Source organism: Cyanistes caeruleus, chromosome 30, assembly GCF_971803275.1.
Source record: "Cyanistes caeruleus chromosome 30, bCyaCae1.hap1.1, whole genome shotgun sequence".
NCBI classification, from domain to species: Eukaryota; Metazoa; Chordata; class Aves; order Passeriformes; family Paridae; genus Cyanistes; species Cyanistes caeruleus.
Window position 1 is genome coordinate 1,679,722 of NC_141730.1, and position 21,680 is coordinate 1,701,401.

Genomic DNA, 21,680 nt, shown 5'->3' on the forward strand with positions numbered 1-21,680 from the left:
GCCACCCAGGAAGCAGTTTCCACTAGCAATATTTGATTCTTTCACTTATGTTTTACTCTGATGTTAATCTGGAGCAGTATCCCAGCACTGTCTCTCCACCTTAGCCTTCCCCAGGAACACAGAGCAGTAAAGCATTTCCCAAATATTAAAATGGGACACTGGCTCTCTTGAGAACCAAATTCCTCAGCTGTTAACAGTAAAAATTGTGCCTGCAAAACATAACTAAGCCAACAGGATAATTTTCAAAAGGAAAACTATTTTCATTAGTTATGTAAATGTTATCGAGTTACATTTAACAGCTGAAACAACAGCAGTGAGAGACTTATGAGCACTAACAGTGTGATGACTAGAAACTAAAAGCCTGTGTCACCAATAATATTTTTAACAGCTGCTTCTGAATGCCCTGCACACTGTGGAGATGCAATTTCACAGAATCCAAGACCTATGGAATGGTTTAGATGGGAAGGGACCTTAATGTTGTTACAACCCCCTGCCACGGGCAGGGACACCTTCCACTAGCCCAGGCTGCACAGAGCTCCACTGATTATTTGAAGTTATAGGAGAACAGAATGCAATAAAAGAAGGAGCAAAAACACCAGAAAGTGCCAGAAAAAACCCAGAAAGTCCCCTCTTCTCTAAGAGATTTTAAACAATAAAGCCCAGCACCATACCTGGTAGGAGTCCATGCAGACAGGGCTCGAGGCCAGCTCCTCGTCCACTGCGTGCAGCTTCTCCATGAAGGTGCTGTCTCTGCTTTGCTTGGGTTTGGGAGGTGGTGGGGGTCCCATGGGAACCACTTCAGCACTAATGTGTCTCACAACAGGTGTTGTGACCTTCTCCATCTAATTAAAAAGGCCTTTGTGTTAAAAGGTTTTATTCAGAACAAAATTTTCCATGGACAGAGTAAATCTCTTTTCCTACTCGACCAGAAATGGGAGAAATGCTTCACAGATGGACAGGGATTTTTCCTATTACACTCACTTTGGTTTTCAGAAAACACAAAGAAATATGAAAATTTGCTGGGAAGGAGACATTTGAGTATCAGTCTCCTGATAAACCTGAACACCAATTATTGTGGCAGAATCCTCCCAGAAACAAACTCATGGTGAGTGGAATGTGGAAATATCAGTGTAATATTGCTATAAATATATATATATATAAAATATATATCTCAGTGTCAGTTGCCAGGGACTTGATGATCCTTGGCCTTTATCACACTGCACCCACCACTCCCTCTGACTGTGAACAGTCAAACAAACACCTTTATGTTTTTACCAAACACATTTTCTGCTCCTAAGCCAAGTACAGGAAGCCACTCTCCTGCAGTCCTCAGAAACGATCAGAAAAATAATCATTATCTAAAAATAATCATTATCTAAGGACTCAACAACTGCTTCCATTCCCAGAGTTTTATTTTACACTCAGCCCTTCCTGCAAGGAAATGTGGCAGTGAGACCCTAAAGCCACCTGGCAGCTGGAATGTCCCCACAACTTTAGGAATTGATACCTTTTTTGGGGTTTGGACTAATAAATTAGGAAAAATGACTGTTTCCTCCAGCTTTACCTCACAGAGTGTCCCTCCCTCCTCGTCAGAGGAGCGCCTTGTCCTGGACCTCTTGGCTCCACGAGGAGAGGAAGCCGTGCTCTCCACATCGCTCTCCAGCAAGCTCTGAGGGCAAGAGATGCAGAATGCTCTCAAACCACCATGCCACAATCAATAACTGCTCCAAATAACACTTCAAAGACTCTCTTCCAGCCAAATGAATAGTAGAGCATTGAGGAATGATTACTGGAAAGTCCAGGATGACTTACAAGTGTCCATGTGTTAAAACAGAGTGTTCTCCTGCCTCAGACACACAGCTCTGTGCTGAGCACCCAGACCTTTGCACAAGCTGCATTTACCTCTTCTGCAGTCTCATCCTCATCTTCATCATCAGGCTGGTATTCTTCATCAGAGGAATCATCTTCCTCCAGAGGAATGTCCACGAACTGAGGTGGCTGCACACAAGAGAAAGAGGGTGACCACTGTTAACAGGCAGGAGGAGGAGCTGCACTCTAAGGGAGCAAATATTTCAAACTGAGGAAACGCTGCAGCTCAGAAAGGAAATCCTGAAGAGACCAAAGAAACAAATTGCTAAAAGATTGGCAGAGGAAAGCAAGTGGTTTGAGAAGGTGCAAGAACAAGCAGAAATCATTTAGTATTTATATGATGGAAACTGCATGAGCAGACACCAGCTCAGAGATGGTTTTGGGACACGAGTCTGCTCCAGCCCTCCCAAAGATCTCTGCCTCAGCAGGAAGCCTCCAGTATGGTCTCCCCTTTCCCAGCAATAATTCACTCACCTTCATCTCGTTTGCCTTCTTAATTGGAGAAATGTTCCATGTTGGGATCACCTAGGGACAGCAGAGACACTTGGGCTGTGTCACACAGGCAGGGACAATGTCATCAGCCTAAGGAGCACCTGAGCTTGTCACCTTGATCTCCACAGTGGCCAAGCAACAACAGAGCTCAAACAAAGCCTTCAAATCTCCCATGGCATCTCCAGGAGGCAACTTCAGGACAATGGACACTGGGAATTCACTGCCCTTCCCGACCCTCACCTGGCTCTGTGCTGCACAGCTCAAATGAATCCTTTTTTTTTAAACACTGTTTTAACTGATTCTTTTCATTTCAAGACTTAAACCACATTTATGCTTCTCTTAGAGGGTCACACAAGCAAAGCCATTCACAGAACAACAGAACAGGCTGAGGTGGAATGAGTCCAACCCCTGGTCCTGCACAGACACCCCAACAACCTCACCCTGGGCATCCCTGGGAGCGTTGCCCAAATTTTCCTGGAGCTCCGGCAGCCTCGGTGCTGTGCCCATTCCCTGGGGAGCCTGGGCAGTGCCAGCACCTCTGGGGAAAGAGCCTTTCCCTGACACCCAACCTAAACCTCCCTGAAACAGCTCCAGCCACTCCCTGGGGTCCTGTCACCGTCACAAAGAGCAGAAGTTGGAGCTGCCCCTTGGGCAAGGGGAAGGTGCAACAGGAAAAGCAGATTTTTACTCACTCCTCCTTTCTCCACAACTTCCTTCAGTTTGGAACGAGTCATTTTGGGCTCCTGAGAGTTTAAAACAAGACAACAGCAACAAATTCAGTCCTTTTATTAACAACAGACTTTTCCCCAGCAACTCTTTACTATGAAGCTCTCCTCTTTTTTTAAGTTAATTACCTTTAAATTCACTACCTTTAAATTAATTACATTCCAGAAATCACCACAGTAACCTCAAAAATAAGTCCTCATATTTCTGTTCCATAATTTACATTCTTCATCCAGGTGGCAAATCTGATAATGAAACCTAATTATTATAACAGGTTTATATTCTTATTTGGTCTACCTCTTCTCCCCACATCCCATTATGACCCAGGAAGGCAAAGTGGAGAAGGCCTTGTGCATTTGGAACAACTGATAAAACAAACTGAGCAAGGCTATTACTTACAAATAAAGGAATATCTTCTGTCTCACTGATGGCTGCTTTCATCATGGCCACCACATGTTCATTTGTGATCACTTCCTAAAGGAACACACAAAACCAGGATGTTTATTAAAGAAAAACAGACAGTATAACATGTGTTAGAATAGACTACCTGGAAATATGATGGGGGAATGCTCAAGTGTGCCACAGGCTTTGTAATGACACAGCAGCAAAAATGATTGTTTAGAGATCAGATAGCAAAATTTAAAGCAGTGATTATAACATTTGCACTACATTCTCTGTGAATGCTCCCCAGGAAAAAAATCCCAGCAGAGAGAAAGAAAACAGTCAAAACAGAAGCCCACACCAGTTTCCCTGATATCAGTAATCAGTCATGTCATGTAATCAGTAAAATGTGCTGATCCCAGTCACAAGAGAAATGCTGCTGTGCAGCTGCAACAGAAAACCTAAATCTTGATTAAACTTCAATCTTTAAGCACTCACAGGCTCCCAAAGCAAGGGTGCAAACCTCTGGAGAAAGTGTGGAATAAAATCCAGTCTCTGAAACATTGTGCTACTGCATTCCAGCAAAGGCTGCATGCATTTGGGAGAAAGAGGGGAAGGCAGGAGAAACACAACAGCCCAGCCTGCATTTTCTGAATGCCTCCACAAGGCTCCAGGGAAGGCAGGTGACTGTGATATCACATGATAGAGAAAGGCATTAATTTGGGGCACTTGCACAGAATCCAGCGGTGAATCTGCCTCACTGAACCGTGGCAGTCCCCATGTTTGCCACAGGAATGGCAAAAAGGGAAAATATCTGAGATTACCTGGATTTGAACAATTCTTGGCTGCAGGGAAAACAAAAAGTACAATTTTTGGTCCTGTGGGAAAATAAATATTATTTCTCTCCAGATCATGCTTTGGGATGAACTGAAAAGACTCAACAGAGGTATGGAGCTAGAGATTCACTCCAAATCTGTGACAGCACAAATATTCTTCTGAAATTCTCCTCTCTGGGAGTTGTGTGATAGACATCAACTAAAAGTGATGCCACTAGATGACCACTAGAATTCCACCACAATTTTATGATGGAACAGCTCATTCAAAAGAGGAAACAGCTCACAGCCTACACCTGCCCACGTGGGCCCAGAAGGATCATTTTACTTCAGTTATTCCTGCTGTAACTGCTCAGGAAAAACAACCAGGCCAGTGTAAGCACGGGGAAGTTGTGATGCCTTAAGTTTTAGCTTTCTTATTTTCCAGATTCTGTACTGCATTACTGGAAAGTGTTATCAAGTGTTAGCAAGTTCTCTTCACAGTTCAGTCAGACAAAACAATCCTTTTCCAGCCTGAGAACCAAGGACACCATCACAGCTTCAGGCCCAAAAAATGGATAAACAAAGGTGAATTGAGGAAAGCAGTCTGGGAGGATGGGACTTCACCACCTGAAGCTGTAATTGGACAATTGACCCCAATATGGAAATGGACCAAAACTTTAAAAAGTGTGAAAATTCATAACCCAGGGTAGAGCCTTGGCCAGGCTCTGGTACTGCCCAAGGTGCATTCTTTGAAGGCCTCTCTAATAAACCCCTACTTTATTCCTTTAATACTGGCTAGCCTCTGTTCTAGGTCTTTGAAGGTCTCTCTAATAAATCCCTACTTTATTCCCTTAACACTGGCTAGCCTCTGATCTAGCTCAGCCTCTCACTGCTGGAAAATCCAGGTGAGTGGCATGGACACCACATGATCCCATCTTCACAGATTTATTCACGGGATCCCCTCTTGACAAATTTATTAGCAGAGATCAGGACAGCACGAACCAGGAATCCAGGAGCCCCCAGTGCTCCCAGTCCCCCACACTCACGTGCAGGATGTTCCTCACGTTGACCACAGTCAGGTTGTGCTGCTTGGCTCCATCTTCCAGGGTGCGATCCAGAGACTCGTCCAGTTTGATATCACAGGACAAGGAGCCCTCTTCCTCCAGGCCTTTCCCTTCTCTTTTCCTTTTGGTCGCCTTCCTCCTCCTCTTCCTCCTCTCGACGTCCTCCCCATCCTGCTCCTCTGAAAATCGGCAGAAACGGAATCTGAAACCTCGGCTGCTTCACATCCAGCACATTGTGAGAGGATGAGTTTGAAAATAAACACAAACTAGAATTCTGCAGCTACTGAAGCAGCAGAACTTCCATCAGCTGATGCACCCAAACACGAACAGCCATGAGAACTAGAAAGTCTTTAGAATGATGGATTCAAGTTCTGCAGGACCTGAGTTACTCGAGCACATGAAGCTCATGCAGCTGCCATCTCCTCCAGAATGATTTACAGAATGGCCTCAGCAGCCTTTTCACACTTTTAACAACATTGCAAGACTCCAGGTACCACACAGCAAGAACAGGTTACAGCTTCCAGGACTTAAAAAGCGTTTTTCTGCTTTGCTGACTCAGAGAGAGAAAAGACACATCATTTTCTCTAAAGCAGAGCCGCGATTTTTAGCAGCCAAAAACTGCAGAGATCAACTCCAGCAAGTTCCACTGGGACACCTGTACTTTACTGAGACACTGAATTATGGAGCACAAGATGAAACCTTTAAAAAAAACCCCTGCACCTACACAGCCCCCACCATCTTCACAATTCCAGAATTTGCTGCATCAGTCACAACATTTATCCAGTGGAATAAACAGCCCCAAATCCAAGTTTTCTCCACCGCTCTGCTGGGACCACTCACCAGCTCTGGTGTTCTTCGGTGGCTTCATCATGGTGGGATTTCTGGCAGCCACCTGCAGGGAGCTTCTCCCTGGAGACTCTGGCACTGCACCAGGGCTTTCACTTGGATATGGATCCCGCTGGGAATTCACTTCCACCTCTGTGTACAGCTTAGGGATTTTCCCTGGAAACAGAACACCCAGCTGTAGCCAGGCACATCACAGGGACACACAGAGCAAAGATAACACACCAGTGTGTGCTACACTGAACCCTAACAAATTCATTTTCCATTGAATTTCCCATTCAAACACATCAATCCAACTGAACTCAGCCAGGGCACAGGGCAGCAGCAGCTCCATCCAGCTGGAAACAGAAATCCCATTCCAGTGATTTCAGCCTCGCTCCCTCACTATCAGCTGGGCACAGCCACGCTCAAACCCACCCTGTCACATCTTCCAGAACCTGGTGATTTGTTCAAAACAAACTGAATTGGATTGTAATCCCTGTTGTACAAATGGAACTGCCAAGGGAGGGGCGAGCAGACCTCACAGCCCATCAGTGCCATGGCAGGGACACCTTCCACTGTCCCACCTGGCCTTGGACACTTCCAGGGGTGAGGAAACGTCGGAAAAGACCTCATATTCACTCTAACCTATAACACTTCCAAGGGGAAAAAAATACCAAAACAAAATAAACATCACAAAATCCCAGGGTCAAAGCCGCCGCCCCTCCCGGTACCTTCCGCCGCCGCCGGACTGCCGGGGCCCGCGGGGAGCTCCTGCCCGGGGCCCGGGGCCGGTCTCCCGGGGAGTTTCCTCCCGCCCTTCGGCGAGGCCTCCCCGGGCCCCCTCCCCGCGGGCCTGGCCGAGCCGCCGCCATCGGCAGCTCCGGTGGCGGCGGAGCCTCCGGGCAGCTCCGCGTCCTCCCCGCGCTCCCTCGGGCTCGGCGGCCCCGCCGCCGCCGCTCTGCGCTTCTTGCAGGGCAGCATCTTCAGCGCCAGCGCCATGGCGGCCGCGGGGCCGCTCCGGGGCTGCTGCGGGCCCCGCTCGGGCCGCCCGGTCCCGCTCCCCGCGCAGGAAGCGGAAGCGCCCGGGGCTCGCCCCGCGCATGCGCGGCCGGGCCCGGTCCCCGGCGGGGCCCCGGTGAGGCGGGGCTGGGGGGGGGGGGGCACCGAGCGCCGTCACCGCCATCTTCGCTGGGCGCCGCCGCCGGGACCCGCTGCGACCCCTCGCACACAGCGGGACACGCACACACACACCCCGCGGCACCGCGCCCGCTGCCGGCCCCCGCCCGCCTCTGCCGCCGGGGGTGTCCCCGTGGAGCGCAGCGGGTCCTCCCGGTGCTGCCGCCCGCGGCCCCGGTGCCGTCGCCTCCCGGTGGGAGCGCGGCTGAGGCAGAGCGGGCACACGCCCCGCGGCTCCGTGCCCGGAGCCCCGACAGTTGCCGAGTCACCGCCGGGCGGGGCCGCGGCGGGCGGGGCGGGGCCGGGCGGGGCGAGCGCCGCAGCGGGACCAGTCGGCAGCTCCTGCATCCCGGCCGCGAGAGCATCCTCCGCACCGGGCCCCGCACCCCCGCGGCCCCGGCCTCGGCGGGGCCATGGCCGAGATCACCAGTGTCCACCCCGGCTTCGGTGAGTGCGGCCGGCCCGCGGCGGCCCCGGCTGCGGCCCGTCCGCCCCGGCGGGGCCCCGAGAGGCGTCCCCGGGGCCGGGCCGTGCGCGGCTCCTTCGGCCCCGCTGTGGCCGCGCGGGGACGGGAGCGCCGCTCCGGGGCCTCCGCACCCGCCGGCCGCGGCCCCGGCCCCTCGGCATCCCCCGGCCCCTCAGCGCCTCCCGGCCCCTCGGCATCCCCCGCGCCGGTCCCTCAGCATCCCGCGGCCCCTCCGCCCCCGCCGGCCGGGCGATGCTGCTCCCCCCGCGGCCGCCGCTCGCCGCCCGCTGCTGGGGCGGTGCCAGCGCTCGGCCGCGGGAGCGGGGCCGGTGCCCGCGGTCGGTGGCGGAGCGGGGGCCGGTGGCAGGTGCAGACCGGGCCGATGACGTGATGTCTGTGCCGGGCCGCGCCGCGCCCCGGCCTTTGTTCGAGCTCCCCGGGGCGGCTGCGGCACCGGCACCGGCACCACAAGGCGGGGCCCGCCCGGGGCACCGGGGGATGCTCGGGGAGCGGCGGCGGCGGCGGCGGCGGGGCCCGGGCGGGGTGGGGGGAAGCGGCCTGGCCGGTACCGGGGGCGATGGAGAAGCTCCAGAGCCCGCTCAGCCCCGCGGTCGGGATGGTTTTGGTGCAGCCCCGGGGTGAGCGGGGCGGGGGCCGCAGCTCCGGGGGTTCCTCCAGCGCTGAGCACCCAAAGCGCTGCCCCCGCCTGTCCTGCAGCTCCCAGCGACCTTCCCTGGGCACGGCGCGGGTGCTGCGCCTCCTCTGAACCCCGAAATGCTCGGGGATAGATATTCCTGCATCCAGCACCGTTTATCTCATGGAAAACGCTTCCCTCTTACCTTGTGTTTCCTGGGATCCGAGAGCCACGTGCTGTCACCATTTAACCATTGGCCACCATTGGGTATCCTTAGCAAACATCGCGTTTAAAAGGATGTTTGCGGTAATTTTTGGTCAAGTTGAAGCGTCACATCGGAACAAAGACCTCTGCCACAAAGTTTGGATTTAAAAAAAGCACAGTTCTGCTGTGTTGCAGGGAGGTGTGAGGCTGTGCCACCACTTCAGGTGGACCTTGGGCGTGGGGAGTCCTCTGAAAGATGCAAAAGCTCCACTAAAATTGGGTTTAGGCAGCTTTAGATCAGCGTAGGGAATTATGGAGACAGGACTAATGGATGGATGGAATGATTACATAAATAGGAGCCTTCAGCCAGGACGAGGGGGATTGGGAATAACTGAGGCACCAACAGGGACTGGATGAGATGAGACACAGCAAACCTCAAGCCACATCACGAGGCTGAGGAGCTCTTTGCCATCATGGGAGTCAAATGTAAGACTTGAAATAATATTTAAAATAATATTTAGAGTTGAAATAATTTTTAGAGTTACGATCATTCAGTGAGAGAAAAGATTTATTTGGTGCTTTCTGGTGTCGCTGTTGGGTGCTGCTTCTGAAATTGTCCCATCAGAGCTGCAGGAAATGAAGCTCCAAGAGCTGATCCTGTGAGGACACAATAGAAACAAAACACAACCCAAGAAATAAGAATAAAAAAGAGAATGGACTTTCAGCATTTTTCTTACATATCCACCAAAGCCTTTCAAGCTGAGTTGTCTCCAAATGAGCTGTTAAAGACCATTTGCCTCATATCAAACATTAAATAACAAACTGAAGTTGGGTTTTTTGGGGTGGTGTCAATATTGTCAATATTGTGAATTCTTCTTGCTTTAGTTAATTCAAGGCTCTGCAGTGAGACCTGGGCCAGGTTTCTCTGTGGAATCAGTCACGACAGCCAGCTGCAGGTCACAAAGGTTTCTGTCTAACTAAAAGTGGTTTTTCCAATTTTGGGAGCTGGCAAAATAATCTTCCCTGAGTCTGTCAGGTGCTCAGTTTACAGCCTCAGTAAATGGTGATGTGGGAAGAACAGAAAAAATCCAAAGTCGTGGTGCTCTCTGTAGCTTCGAGGATGAGGTTAGAAGATTATTTCCTCCTGTTTGTGCTACAGAATGAAGAGGAAAATGAGACAAGTTTATCCTTTTTCTGAACCAGCTGTCTCATTTGGGTACAGCAATGATTGTCATGACAAGGGTTTTTGGTAAAGGAGTGGTTTGTACAATTTGTGACAGAAAGAGACATAGGATTAGAGGGCTTTTTGTTTGTTTACTGACTTAAAAAAAAAAATAAAAGAAAATTGCTTTGAAACCAAAAATACAAAAATAAGTTACATGAAGAGCCTGGCTCTACCTTCCTAAAACCTCCCACTGAGAAACTGAACACAGCAAAAAATCCCCTCCTTTTCCTCCCCTTTTAGGACTGAACAACCCCAGCTCTTTTTGCAGCTCCTTCTCTTCCATCCTCATCCTCCCCAGCTGCTCAGAATTGCTGGGGGATGTCAGTGCCTTGTCCTGGGGAGCTCAGCACCACTGGTTTCATTCTGTGCCTTGGTAAAACTTCTCCAAAGTCATCCATTAGCAAATAAGCAGACAAAAATAAACGTGGTATTTTTTATTTATTTATTTTATTTATTCTGCCTTGCCATTACTGATTAACACAGTTGGCATAAAATCTAGAAAATATCAGATAATCCCTAAATCCAAGCCCAGGATTTTCTGTCTGTTGGTTTGGACACTGGATTTCCATGGGAGATTTCATGTTTAGCCTCAACCACAAGGGCCAGGGCAAAACAACCATTTCAGGGCAAAGGGATATTTTAAAAATTGATAAGGAAGGCTATCTCAAATCCAGCATTATGGCCATATTTATTACTCCCTTCCTGTTGTGAAAACACAATTGTGTAACGTTCCTGAACAGGGCATTAAAAAAATAAAAGAAAATGCTTCCTGCACATCAAGAGCCCGCGTTCCTATGGAGATGCTGGTGATGCAGGAGCTGGGTTTGGCAAGATAAGGCAATCAACAGTTTGAGATCCTCAGCTCATGGAACACGGGTCAGGCGTGCCTTAGGAGTGCGAGAAATGAATTTAGAAACAGAAGCCATGTCTGGGGAAGCTGTGACAGGCGGATCCCAGGATTAAGAGCACGACAGGACTGTGTAGATCTGCAGCCAGGTGTGCTGGGGCCCCAGCTCGCTCCTCACTGCCTTGTCTTCCCACAGATGTGTCTCCCGTGGTGGCAGGACTCATTGGAGCCACTGTCCTGGTGGTTTCTGTCTCAGTCACAGTCTTTGTGTGGACATGCTGTCACCAGCAAGCAGAAAAGAAGCACAAAACCCCCCCATACAAATTCATTCACATGCTGAAAGGCATCAGCATCTACCCGGAGACCTTGAGCAACAAGAAGAAAATCAACCGGATCCGGAGAGACAAGGGCGGCGCCGCCAAGGAGGGGGGCAGGGGGAACCTCCTGGTGGATGCTGCTGAATCAGGGTTGATGGGACCCAACAAGGCTCCAGAAGGACCCCCCCACGTCGACCAGCTCCCCATCAAAGTTGATTACGGAGATGAACTCAGCCCAGATCAAAGCCTCACTCCAGGAGGGAGTAAAACCTCCTCTCCCTCTTCCCCGGGCGATGACGTCATGCTGGGAGACCTGACTTTCTCAGTGGACTACAACTTCCCCAAAAAGGCGCTGGTGGTCACCATCCAGGAGGCTCACGGGCTGCCCGTGATGGACGAGCACACCCAGAGCTCCGACCCCTACATCAAGATGACAATTCTGCCCGACAAGAGGCACCGCGTCAAGACCCGCGTGCTCCGCAAGACCCTGGAGCCGGTGTTCGACGAGACCTTCACCTTCTACGGGATCCCCTACAGCCAGCTCCAGGACCTGGTGCTGCACTTCCTCGTGCTGAGCTTCGACCGCTTCTCCAGGGATGATGTGATTGGGGAGGTGATGGTGCCCCTTGCAGGGGTGGATCCGAGCACCGGCAAGGTCCAGCTGACCAGGGAGATCCTCAAAAGGAACATACAAGTAAGTCACTTCTGTGCAGGTTTGCCTTGTGTTTGATCCCAGAGCGTTTGATCCGTGGTTTAACAAGCTGACCCTCAGCTTTGAAGCCTGATTTTTCCCCAAATGTGTGTTTTTGGTGTGATGTGGTTGTGGTTTTAGTTGGGTGCTTCTCTGCTGTGTGGTGATGGCGATTGGAAAAGGTTTTGTCACTCCTGAGGCACAGGAATGATGAATGTTATGATGGATGGTGCCAAGAAAAAAGGCAAATTCCCATCTCCAAATAAAAGCTGATGTGGTAATAGGACATTCATCTGCAAACTTCACTGAGAGAGGGAGATTTCTCTGATCTGACCACTTTAGACCCCTCTACTTGGAATTATTTAGAGCTGAATTGTGGCTGTAAAATGTGTCAGCAGAGCCTGACCGGATTCCCCTTGTCCTGGAGCAGAAATCAGCTCCCAGGAATCCCACCTGAGATTGGGAACAAAATGCAGACATCTAAAATTTGGTGTAAATGAATCCCAGTGAAAGGAATCCCACTCTCAGTGCCTGGTGTTGTAAACAAAGGGATGAGCACTCTGGAGCAGATGTTTGTGTGCTCAAGAGGAGGAGGAGGAGGAAGTACTTCTGATTTTAATCTTCTTGCTCAGTTGATTCCAGGTCCAAAACCAAAAGACATTTGGGCTCACTTATTGCTGCAACATCTTGAAAATCATTGCTGGGCTCTATAAAATCCTTCCTTATGTCCTGAAATGGAATTATTTAACTTGAAATGTTTCTACTTTATGGGGTGTTTAGCTTTTTTTTTATTATTATTAATATTATTTATAGGAGATTCTATGTCAATGACCCCAACAAAACAAGAGTTCTGGTAATTACTTTGCTGTTCTTCAGTTCTAGGGGTGTTTTACATTATGATAAAACAAGTGGCTGGTTCAGGGTCTTTAATTTTATTTTTTTTTTTCAGTGCAATGACTGGATCTCTTAGAAGTAATAGATTAAAAATAGAAGGGAAAAATAGATTAAAAAATAAATCAAAAATGCAAATTATTTAACACTTGGCAGTAATCAAAAATTTATTTACCTTGGTGCCAGATGTGCATGCTTGAAAAATCTGCATCATTCCATGGAGCCAAACTGAACAAAGTCTGTCAGGAGGTTTCAAAATGTGGGATACAGAAGTTCAGTAATGAGCAGTGACCCAAGGCAGGCCTCCATCCCATCCCAGTGAACATTCCCAGGAGTTTCTAACTGACAACCACAAACTGAAAATTACTTTGCAGCAGAATCCCAGAGTGATTTGGGTTGGAAGGGACCTTAAAGATCAACTCACTCCAACCCCATGCCATGGGCAGGGACACCTTAAGATCAGAAGAACCCCCAAAACTCTTAATAACGTCCTCACCCCCCAAAAAAACCTCTCCTTGGCTGTTGTGTTCTGTATCCAAGGAGCCAAAGTTCCAAACATTTCCCTTCCAGGCCCAGGACCTTGCTCATATATTTGTTCTCCTCCCAAAATTGGACTTCCATGGTCCTTGTGAGTCCCTTCCAACCCAGGAGAGTGATTCCATGCATTTGAAAAACTTGTGTTAAACACACAGGAACCACTCAAATAAAAAAGAAACCAATGAAAATGCGAATTTTCCAGGCTGAAATTCACACTCTGTGTTTTCTCCTCTAAGCTGAGCAGAGGAGCGAGGACAGAACTTCAGCTCAGAGCACAGAATGAGGCATTTGTGCTTCACTGTTCTGAAAGGAGAAAAATCCCTTCCTTGGAGCCTCACTGACCCTCTGCCACATCCCAGTCCCTGCTGGGGCAGGGGGAGGTTTGGGAGAATTTGGGAGAGAGCCCAAAGTTCCAGCAGCTCTGTGACTGCCACCACAAGAGTTCCCACCCCTGGCTAGTGCTGTTCACCTTGACAGCAAATAAACTCCATCTCAATTAGTGCCAGCTCAGTGGAAGTTAACACACACCATCTGGAAACCAAAACTAATTATCTTAATGTTATGTTAATGCAATGTTACTCTTTGAAAGAATGCACAGCAGGATTTACTGAGATCTGAGATCAAACCTGCTCTGCTTTTATCTTCCTTTAATCTTCATCCTGTAGTTTTGCAGGCTGAACTGATGCTGAGACTGTCAGGACACTCCTGAAGAGCCTGAGCTCTTCAGCTGCTGAAGCTCCACAAAAAAATCAGTGGGATTTGAGCTCCTAAAGCCCTCAGAGTCCCAAAGGCAGCTTTGGCCACTCCCAGAAGGTCCCACCAGGTTTCCTCTCCTGGAAATGCAGAGTTCCAGGCTGTGGGGATGCTCAGAGCTGTGGGGTGAGCACGGGGTGGTTTCCCTGCTCCAGCTGAGGCACCGAGAACAACCTGGGGCTCATTTCCTTTAGGCATTTACTACAAGGAAAGGAAATCTCTGGGTACCACCAGAAATTGCCCCTGTGTCTAAGATCACCCTGCCTGACCAGTTCTGTGTGTTTCACCCTGCCAGAAGTGCATCAGCAGAGGGGAGCTGCAGGTGTCCCTGTCCTACCAGCCCGTGGCACAGAGAATGACCGTGGTGGTGCTGAAAGCCAGGCATTTGCCAAAGATGGACATCACCGGCCTCTCAGGTAGAAGCTATTTTCTCCAGCTCTGAGTGGGTGGGAAAAAGATAAATCCCCAAGTTCACTTGCAGGGCTTTTCCCTTGTTTTTAGCTGAAGATTTTCACTGTTTACACGTTTTTCCTCAGATTCTTCTTAAGGGTGATGTGTTGCTCTGAGTGCTCCATGGTTCAGCTGTGGGTGGTTGTGCAGACCAGCACAAATCCTTTCTGCTGGGAGCCCTGGTTTGTGCAGGCAGGGTTTGGTGAAGGCAGCAGCTCTCTGTGCTGGATCCAGAACAGCCTGGATCCGTGGGATCTGTGGGATCCGTGGGATTTCTGGGATCTGTGGGATCTGTGGGATCCGTGGGATCTGTGGGGTGAGGCCAACGGTGTGAGGAAAACTGGGAATGGCCCTGGCTGGCAGGGGTTGGACACGAGCCCAGGTATGCCCAGATGTGCCCAGGTGTGCCCAGGCATGCCCAGATGTGCCCAGGTGTGCCCAGGTATGCCCAGGTGTGCCCCAGATGTGCCCAGGTGTGCACAATGGCACCTGTCCTGGACCAGCCCCAGCGTGGGCACAGGAGCAGGGCACTGCCCATCCCCTGTGCTGGCTCTGCTGAGGGGCCTCAAATCCTGGGGTCCGTTTTGGGCTCCTCATTTCAAGAAAGAGATTGAGGGGCTGGAGAATTCCTGAGGGAGCTGGGAAGGGGCTGGAGAATCCCTGAGGGAGCTGGGAAGGGGCTGGAGAATTCCTGAGGGAGCTGGGAAGGGGCTGGAGAATTCCTGAGGGAGATGGGAAGGGGCTGGAGAATTCCTGAGGGAGCTGGGAAGGGGCTGGAGAATCCCTGAGGGAGCTGGGAAGGGGCTCAGGCTGGAGCAAAGGAGGCTCAGGGGGAATTTCTGGCTCTGCACAAGCCCCTGACAGCCGGCGGGGTCGGGATTTCTCCCAGGGAACAGCGACAGGAGAACAGGGAACGGCCTCAGGCTGGGCCAGGGGAGGCTCAGGGTGGAGAGCAGCAGGAATTTCCCCATGGAAAGGGGGTCAGGCAGGGAGATCTGCCCAGGGAGCTTTGGAGGTGTCCAAGGAGGTGACACTCTGGGCTGGGGATAAGGTGGGGATTGGGCTGGATGGGTTGGGAGGGATTTTCCAATCTCAGTCATTCCAAGACTCTGGGGCTCTGTGGTCCTGGTTCCACGGCTGGAGGAGGGGGACAAGTGTGACAAGGAGCAGTGACAGACTCGGAGTGGAGAGGAGGAATTAGAGCCAATTCTGGCCTGGTGTTTTGGGTGTTTGCATTTTTGTTGTTTGTGCTGGGTTTGTTCTTGTGCTGTTCTGGCTTTCCTGTTTCACAGATTTTCACACTCCTGAATCCCCTTAGCAAAGTCTCCTTTAGGATTACGGGGAAATGGTTGGAATCAATTTGAGAGTCAATAACTGAGAGCAAACATGGTCCTGGTTTTGCAGTTTCTCTGGGCACCTCAGAGGGAATGCAGACTTAATTATTGTAGAACCCACATTTCACTCTTTCTTTAAGGAAAACAAAAAAAAAAAAAAAGGAAAAGCTGTGCATGTGTATTCTCCAACCACAGGATGAAATTTTCAGTGATGTTCCACCTGCAGAATCTTGTGACTAACACTGTTTATTTATATGATCTTTGTATTATGCATAAGCCCATTTCAGCTGGGTGAAAAAAAAGAAAGGTGAAAAAGAGGCAGTGCCTGCTGGGCAAGGCCCTTCCAGCTTCAAAACTTGTGTGTAATGAAAGGAAAAAAATCCCTCAGTGCCTGGTATCTTGATTGTAATCCTCCACCAGTGTCTGCATAAAGAGCAGCTGCCCAAGGGCTGGGGGAGGCTGGGGGGAAAAGGGAGGCTTTGTTTGAAACTTTATTCTTTCCCAGTACCTTCCACTGGCTGCATTTCCCATCTGTAAATTATTGGAACTGCCTGGAGCCTTTGTTGGGCTGTGTCCTGAGCAAGGGTGGGGTGCTGAGTCTGGGGAACAGAGGGATCTGGGGTGAACTCCCGGTGCTGGAAGGAGCCAGCAGGGAGAGGGATTGTTTTTGAGGGCCTGGAGTGGCAGGACAAGGGAGAATGGCTTCAAACTGACAGAGGGCAGTGCTAGACAGGATTTTGGGAAGGAATTCTTCCCTGGGAGGGTGGGGAGGCCCTGGATGCCCAGAGAATCTGTGGATCCCTGGATGCCCCTGGATCCCTGGCAGTGCCCAAGGCCAGGCTGGAGCCAGCTGGGGTAGTGGAAGGGGGTGGAATGGGATTTTTGAGTCCCTCCCAGCCCAAAGCAGCGTGTGCCAGTGATCCCCAGCCTGTGCTGGAGCTGTCCTGGGCCGTGTCATTGGTTCCTCCCTCTCCCCCAGCAGACCCCTACGTCAAGGTGAACGTTTACTACGGGCGCAAGCGCATCGCCAAGAAGAAGACCCACGTCAAGAAGTGCACTTTGAACCCCGTCTTCAACGAATCCTTCATCTACGACATCCCCGTGGATCTGCTGCCCGACATCAGCATCGAGTTCCTGGTGATCGACTTTGACCGCACCACCAAGAACGAGGTGGTGGGGAGGCTGATCCTGGGTGCCCACAGCGGCAGCGCGGCCGGCGCCGAGCACTGGCGCGAGGTTTGTGACAGCCCCAGGAAAGCCGTGGCCAAATGGCACAGCCTGAGCGAGTACTGACCCCCCCTAGGACAGACTTAAACCTTGTTTTAGCTGTAGGACTAAACTACTTTACGTTGAGAAGCAGCAGCTGATTGGTTCTTTAGTGATGTGGTTTTTGCAGGGCACTAAAATTCTAAGGAGCATTAAAAACGATGGGGAATAAATAATAAATAATAATAATTTAAAAAAAAAGGTACCACGAATATATATAACAGTGTAATCACGCTATTGCATGCCTACTACAAACTGAAATTAGTATAACTGCCAATATCAAGTTGCAGGTTTTAATACAATTATCTGTCACTATGGAAGTTGTGTTTGTGCCGAGCTGTCTTTGCTGGTATTCACCAAGATTGGCCTGTCTTCATTAGGCTTCTCCCAAAGTTTCTGAATTCTGCTGTTTAACCTCTAGTTTCTTGTTAGTTTTGCCTGCCCATTGGTTCTTGCAGTTCTGTTCTGTGCTGGTTTGGGAGTCCCAACCGCGTTTCCATGTAGAGCTGGGTTAGAATTCTGCACTGGCACAAAAGGAAAAAATACAGGGAAAATGGCACTGGCCTGCAGAGAAGAAACAATTCTGTGTCAGGCACCGAAATCCTTGTTGTTGGGATGTACCTGGGGAGCTGTGAGGTCACAACATCCAAGACTTGACTCTAAAATCCAAACCCCAACCAACTGATCCCGTTGTTTTTGCCACGTGGGGGTCACACAGGCAGGATCTCACAAACTGTAGGAATTGGGGAAATCCTGCTCAGTTTCATTTGATTTAATCTTGTCTGAGCATGAAGGGCCCAAGAAAATCCAAGCACTGATGTGTCATGGATTGGTAAGGAAACTTTTAAACTTTAAATGTTAAATTCTGCCTGACTGATAATTTCTGTTTAAAGGCAAAACAAAGCTGAGACAGGGAAAGGTCCTGGAGGCAGAGCTTGTCCATGAAAAGGTGCCAAAGCTTCCCTTCAGCCATGCTGGAGTCAGTTTGCATCAGACAGGATCCTGCAGTCACCTAAGAGCCAGCTCCCAAAAGAGGAGCAAACACAGGGCAAAGCACTAAAAATGTGCCAGACCTGGAATCCTGAAATCCTGACTGACTTCTGAGCCTGGGAACCACCTGCAGGGGTAAGGATGGCCCTGACCAGAGGGACCTTGAGCTCTTCAGGCTGTTTTAACCCTGCAGAGTCAGGAATTTGGAACAGAAGTTCATAAAGGTTGGCAGCAGCTGCCTGAGATCTGGTGGTGCTCACACAGCCCCGGAGCTGCCTTTGGATGCAGCAGAGCATCCTGGCACGTCACTGGATTTGGGTATTCTGGCCACAGCCCAGCCAGGGCACAGATAAGGGTGATAACTGGCAGGAAATAATTCATGGTAAACAGTGCTGGTGAATTGAGCAGAAATAAATATAAGTGAAATAGTTCCTGGGCTCTCCAATGGAAATGCAAAAGCAGAATTGGGTTTGGCTCTCCTGGAGAGCCCCAGGTTTTCAGGAAACCTTTGGTTGCTCCCAGGCAGCCAGTCTGCTCTGAGCCCTGTGGGATGCAAATAGGAATGCAAATAACAGATTAATCATTTTTTAAAAATTGAGATCAGTTATTTACTTAGAGGACTTGACTGCTGAATTTTAGATCCCTGTTGGAAGAATGATCCATTTCACCTCCTCTCCCCTGCAATAAGGGAGCGAGGCTGGTTCCCCCCAGGCAGCAGCTCTGTGTGAACAGACAGCACTTTGTGAGCTGCCATCACTTTGGCATCTCTTCCCGAGGCATTATTTTTGGAAAGCTGATTTTTCTCACTCACAGCCACTTCCTCACTGGCCCTCCCTCCCAGGCTGTGGCTCCTTGAGGCTGCAGCTCCATTTCTCAGCAGACACAAGTGTGGACTCTGTTCCCCCTTCACCCGTCCCCATGACCAGGATTTCTGCCTGAGGTTGTAGTAGATTTTATCAGTATCTTAAATTGTTTCTAGCTTGAGCTCTGTGGCTCAGAGCCACAGCCCAGAGAACGAATTCCCCCTTGGAAATTGCTGTAGATCTTTTTCAATCCTAGTTTTTTTTTGCACTAAGCAATTGCGTTGCTGCAATTCAAGCAACTGTCACGACTTTTTCTCGGGACATGCTTTGAAACACCACTCCAAAGATCTGACCAGGACTAACAGCAGCAACAAAATTCCCTTCTCCCTTCGGTGTGAAAAGCATGACTAAGCCTAGATGATCTTAAGATTCCTTTAGTTGCAAAGGAAAGATGAATTTCTTGTGAAGGAAACATGCTCAGGGTAAATAGACTTAGGCTATCGGGCAGGTAGGAGTAGCTCCAACACTCTTCTGGAATAATAGGAAACTGAAAATGTGCAGATATATATTTTTTAAAACATAAAATAGACAGTAAGTGACAGCGGACTCACTGTAAAATCTCCCAGGTGTGGTTATTCTTTACCTTGTGTCTTCTATTGTAAAATGAACTTGGACAGTTACAACTTTGTGTGAAAAAAAAAAAAAAAAAAGAAAAAAGGCAAAAAACCTAATTCAACCTGTGTGAAACTGCATAATGCTATAAGCTAACCTACATTCTGTAATGCTACCTTGTATGTTGAATTTGTTAACGCACATTGAGCGTGCAAATAAAAATTAAATCACTTTAAATTTTGCTGCCTGTGCTGTGTGTGACCGTGGGCAAGAACCAACACAACTGAACACTCCAAGGATTTGCTTCTATAAATATGCATTTCTGCTGAAAATGTGTATTTAATTCACAGTTAAAGCACACACAGAATTAAATCTCAGTGGAATAAAGAAATGCAACAGAATCCTGGCACATTAAGTATTAAATAGAAGAGAGAAGAATTCAGGGTGACCTAATTTTGGCCATCCAGCACCTGAAGGAGCCAACAAGGAAGATGGAGAGAGACTGTAAAGGCCTGGAGGGACAGAACAAGAGGGGAATGGCTTCAAACTGACAGAAAGGAGATTTAATTTGGATTTTGGGAAGGAATTCCTCCCTGTGAGGGTGGGCAGGCCCTGGCACAGGTGCCCAGAGCAGCTGGGGCTGCCCCTGGATCCCTGGAAGTGCCCAAAGCCAGGTTGGACGGGGCTTGGAGCAGCCTGGGATGGTGAAGGTGTCCCTGCCATGGCAGGGCTGGGTTGGGATGAACTTTAAGGTCCTTTCTCAACCCAAACCACTCCAGAATTCCATTATAACCCTTTTTACCTAAGCCTCAGCCCATCCCAAAACATTCAGCAACCCACACAGCATTATAATCTGGTATAATCTGGTATAATCTGGTATAATTTGGCATGAACAGGTATCATTAAATTGAATCTGAGTGTGAAGAAAGGACATTGCATGGGCAGAAAAAGAAGCAATTCAACTCCAGGGTTTGTAACTCAGAGCCGTTCCTGGACCCCTGGTGAAAGCTGAATTCTCCAGGAATGTTTTTGTCCATCCTGCCCCGTGCAAGATGCAGCAATCCCCCCTCAAGCACGGGGATTTGGCTTCTGGGGCTTGTTTTTCTGCAGCTGCCCATCACCACCACCCAGAACAGCATCGCTGGGCACAGAGCCACGGCTTTAGAAAAGGCCAAACAGCCCCGGTCTGGGTTTCCCCAGCAACAAATTCCAGCCTTAATTAAACCAAGAGCTCCCCAGCAGCAAAGAACTGACTTCCAGAGCTGCTTCAGGTGCCTCAGAATGAGCTTCAGGTCCCGTTTTTGAGGAGCCAGGAGGTTTCAGGCCAGGCTTTACAAAGGGGTGGGGATGACCCTGGAAAAGGAACGTGGCCATTGCGGTATTCCTCGGCACTCGGATCACAGAACGATGATTTGGGGTTGGAAAGGACCTTAAAAATCACCCAGTCCCAATCTGGTGATCTCCCACATCTCCCGCTCTCCCAGGTTGCTCCAAACCCCATCCAACCTGGCCTTGGGCACCTGCAGGGGTTGGAGCAGCACCTGGAGGGGATGTCACCATGTCCCCTGCTTTCCTCCTGTGCCTCCTCCAACATCACCACACTCAACACTGAAATCTCTCTCCAGCTCTACCTGGGACAAAGGCAGAACCAACCCAAGTGCAGCAGGGACTGTCCTGTCCCATCCCCAGCATCCCCAGGGACAGGCTCAGCTGTTCCGGTCACACTGGGGATGAGTTTGTTGAGCTTGGCCAGAGTTCTGCTCCAGAGATTTGATTTGGCAGCCCAGAGAAGTTGCTGAAGACACAAAATTACCAGAAACCAGCAGGATTCTGCAGGTAATGAATGACCCACAGGACTCAGGGCTGAGATAATCAGGGTAACCTAGATACAGCCTTCCAGGACCTGAAGGAAACCACAAAAACGATGGAGAGAGATTATTCGCAAAGGCCTGGAATGACAGGACAAAGGGAAATGGCTTCACACTGACAGAGGAGAGGGTTAGATGGGATATTGGGAAGGAATTCCTCCCTCTAAGGGTGGGGAGGCCCTGGTCTTTTAGGCTTTTTTAGTCTTTTTAGTACTTAAATGCTAAATGCATTTAAATGAAGTGTCCAAGGCCAGGTTGGACACTGGGGCTCGGAGCAGCCTGGGATGGTGGAAGGTGCCCATGGCAGAGGGTGGGACTGGGTGGGATTTAAGGTCCCTTCACATTCTGGATTCTGTGACTTGTGCAGGCATTCAAATTTGATGTTCAATCACACACAGAGGTTTATTTAACACTGATATTTCCCCTTCGTGTTCTCTGCACCATGAC

The 21,680-nt window shown here is 49.7% G+C and overlaps 2 protein-coding genes across 5 annotated transcripts in view; one reads left to right on the plus strand and one right to left on the minus strand.

The window, feature by feature from the left end:
* Window positions 1-7,229, minus strand: part of LOC111939440 (GON-4-like protein) — a 28,178-nt gene extending 20,949 nt beyond the window's left edge. The window contains exons 1-9 of one of the 2 annotated variants that reach the window (XM_023941648.2): window positions 6,901-7,229; window positions 6,185-6,346; window positions 5,327-5,523; window positions 3,484-3,558; window positions 3,054-3,104; window positions 2,344-2,394; window positions 1,903-1,998; window positions 1,565-1,669; window positions 672-842 (exon numbers count right to left, since the gene is read on the minus strand). In XM_023941648.2, coding sequence (XP_023797416.2) covers window positions 672-842; window positions 1,565-1,669; window positions 1,903-1,998; window positions 2,344-2,394; window positions 3,054-3,104; window positions 3,484-3,558; window positions 5,327-5,523; window positions 6,185-6,346; window positions 6,901-7,168 — 1,176 coding nt within the window. In that variant the 5' untranslated portion in view covers window positions 7,169-7,229. The remainder of the gene's footprint in view (window positions 1-671; window positions 843-1,564; window positions 1,670-1,902; window positions 1,999-2,343; window positions 2,395-3,053; window positions 3,105-3,483; window positions 3,559-5,326; window positions 5,524-6,184; window positions 6,347-6,900) is intronic. The other variant, XM_023941649.2, reaches the window with a different exon arrangement.
* SYT11 (synaptotagmin 11) lies at window positions 7,220-19,602 on the plus strand. 3 transcript variants are annotated; one of them, XM_086866332.1, is made up of 4 exons: window positions 7,220-7,304; window positions 10,615-11,732; window positions 14,206-14,326; window positions 16,677-19,602. In XM_086866332.1, exons 2-4 carry the CDS (start codon window positions 11,055-11,057, stop codon window positions 16,985-16,987), a joined length of 1,110 nt encoding a protein of 369 aa, XP_086722458.1. In that variant the 5' UTR covers window positions 7,220-7,304; window positions 10,615-11,054; the 3' UTR covers window positions 16,988-19,602. The 3 variants fall into 3 exon arrangements, with proteins under 3 accessions (XP_086722458.1, XP_086722456.1, XP_086722457.1); XM_086866330.1 differs by lacking the exon at window positions 7,220-7,304 and adding an exon at window positions 7,313-7,792 and having other exon boundaries at window positions 10,918-11,732; window positions 14,206-14,329; XM_086866331.1 differs by lacking the exon at window positions 7,220-7,304 and adding an exon at window positions 7,313-7,792 and having other exon boundaries at window positions 10,918-11,732.
* The last annotated feature ends 2,078 nt before the right edge of the window (window positions 19,603-21,680 follow it).